The 1,997-nt window shown below is 43.0% G+C and overlaps 1 protein-coding gene across 1 annotated transcript; it reads left to right on the top strand.

Annotated features, from left to right (window-relative positions):
* The first annotated feature begins 263 nt into the window (after nt 1-263).
* LOC110101317 lies at nt 264-1,499 on the top strand. The gene has a single exon (XM_020829173.2). It carries the CDS (start codon nt 508-510, stop codon nt 1,324-1,326), a length of 819 nt encoding a protein of 272 aa, XP_020684832.1. The 5' UTR covers nt 264-507; the 3' UTR covers nt 1,327-1,499.
* The last annotated feature ends 498 nt before the right edge of the window (nt 1,500-1,997 follow it).

Raw genomic sequence — 1,997 nt, 5'->3', positions numbered from 1 at the left:
TGGTGATCATGGAGGAGCTATGCGGCAAGAGAAATCATATATGTCTCTTCCTCTTCTTTTTTTCTTTTTTTTCTTTCACTTTCTTGTTTGATCCCCGCGTGTTAGTCAGCAGATTTGATTAAGTTTGAATTTTGATTGAAGGCGATCAAATAATGATCAAACCATGCTCAAGTATTTAGTATTTAATATTATGGAGCATAGATCGCATAGAATTATGATAACTATTTTGAAAAGTAAAATTATAAAAAAAAACTGATAAATCAGAGCAAGAATTAATCCGGCACGTGCACGTCCCAAAAAGCTTCTCGACTGCCACGTCCTCCTTCCTCTCCCTCTATGCTGGCCACGCGTCCGCCTGACGTGTACCCTCACCTTCTTCAACCCACCACCGTACAAAGCACCCTCTTCCTTCCCATCAACGCTCACGAATTCTATCAAACACCTTGCCTGCAGAAGTCACATTAACTGCATTCCTTGCCATATTCCCCTGCCTCTGTTTCTCAGAAGATGTCGGGCCTCTCGCTTGCCGTAGCACCGCGCTCTGTCCCAGCCGCACCACCACCAACCTCCTCGGACGCAGTAAAGACCCAGAGCATGATGGGCGGGGTGATGGGATCTCTCCGAGTAATCGAGCTACAGCTGGTCGCCTTCATACTGGTCTTCTCCGCAAGCGGTCTCGTTCCATTATTAGACATCATCTTCCCCGCCTTCGCCACAATCTACGCTCTACTCATTTCTCGGTTCGCATTTCCCTCCTCTAAACATGCTTCCAGCGAGCAGCGCCAGATCTTCCACGGATCGCGAATGTTCCAAGTCTATGTAGTCATAGGGACGACGCTGGGACTTTTCCTGCCGCTTGCGTACGTTCTCGGTGGATTCGCTCGTGGCGACGATCATGCGGTGAGATCTGCAACACCGCATCTCTTCCTTCTTTCCTGTCAGATCTTAACGGAGAATGTTATTAGCGGATTGTCGCTCTTTTCGCCGCCGGTGAGAGCGATCTTGCCGATTCTATATACTGTGCGGAGGATCTTTGTGATTGTGGATTGGAACCATGATGTGTGGCTGAACAAGACAGTTCCGGCGGTGGCTCCGATGAAGGATTTAGCGTGGCTTTGGTTTGGGAGGGGATTGGCTTTGGTTAACTTGGTCTATTTTGCAGTCAATCTGTTTGTGTTTTTAATTCCGCGATTTTTACCGAGGGCGTTCGAGAGGTATTTTAAGGAGAGGGATGAGATTCAAGAGAAGAAGGCGGACGACGAGCCGGCGGGCGACGGCGAGATTCCGGCGAATGGCAAAGAAGAGAAAATTAAGAAGGATGATTGAGTGAGGGGCGGTTGTTTTAGATTTAATTTGTCTTTTACTTTCGGCGTGTCTGTGTAGAGAAACTGATTGCCTTTAGAGTTCGTAGTTGTTGAATTATGGATATGGTTTTTTACTTATTTTATGTATGCACAGAAAGATGATTCAGTCATTAAGAATAAATAATGGTTTGGATATGATGAGTCATATTAAATTAGATACTTTTATGGATGGATTTATTAAATTGAGGTTATCTTCTTGGTTTGGATTTGATTGGTCATTAAGAATGGTTTGATATTTTCATTGAGTTGATACTATATCATATAAAGCTATGGATGATTATGAAAAAGGGGTGGTTTTCCAATTCAAATGTAGACAGGAAATAAATATACAATCTCGAAATAAAATAAATACACAGAAAACTTAAGTAGAAAAATTCAAATCGTGTTACATCTTCTAGTTGGAGATAGAGAGCAAAACGCTATATCACTATAGAACGGCAATGCCACATCATTGCAGGGTGGCTCAGAGACTTAGGAGCACCATAGTGTTCCAAACTCTGGCGTTGTATTGTTGTGAGCCAAACTAGACAATATTTTCATTTCTTATGTTTAGCTTGAATGTGTGCGTCTCTTCATGTTGTAAAGTGCGTCCCTTTGACTATTTTGTATTAAAATGATGTGAAAAAGTGAAGT

Source organism: Dendrobium catenatum, unplaced genomic scaffold, assembly GCF_001605985.2.
Source record: "Dendrobium catenatum unplaced genomic scaffold, ASM160598v2 fragScaff_scaffold_853, whole genome shotgun sequence".
NCBI lineage: Eukaryota > Viridiplantae > Streptophyta > Magnoliopsida > Asparagales > Orchidaceae > Dendrobium > Dendrobium catenatum.
Note: the sequence above shows the minus strand (reverse complement) of the source record. Positions and strands in the feature narration are given on the sequence as shown.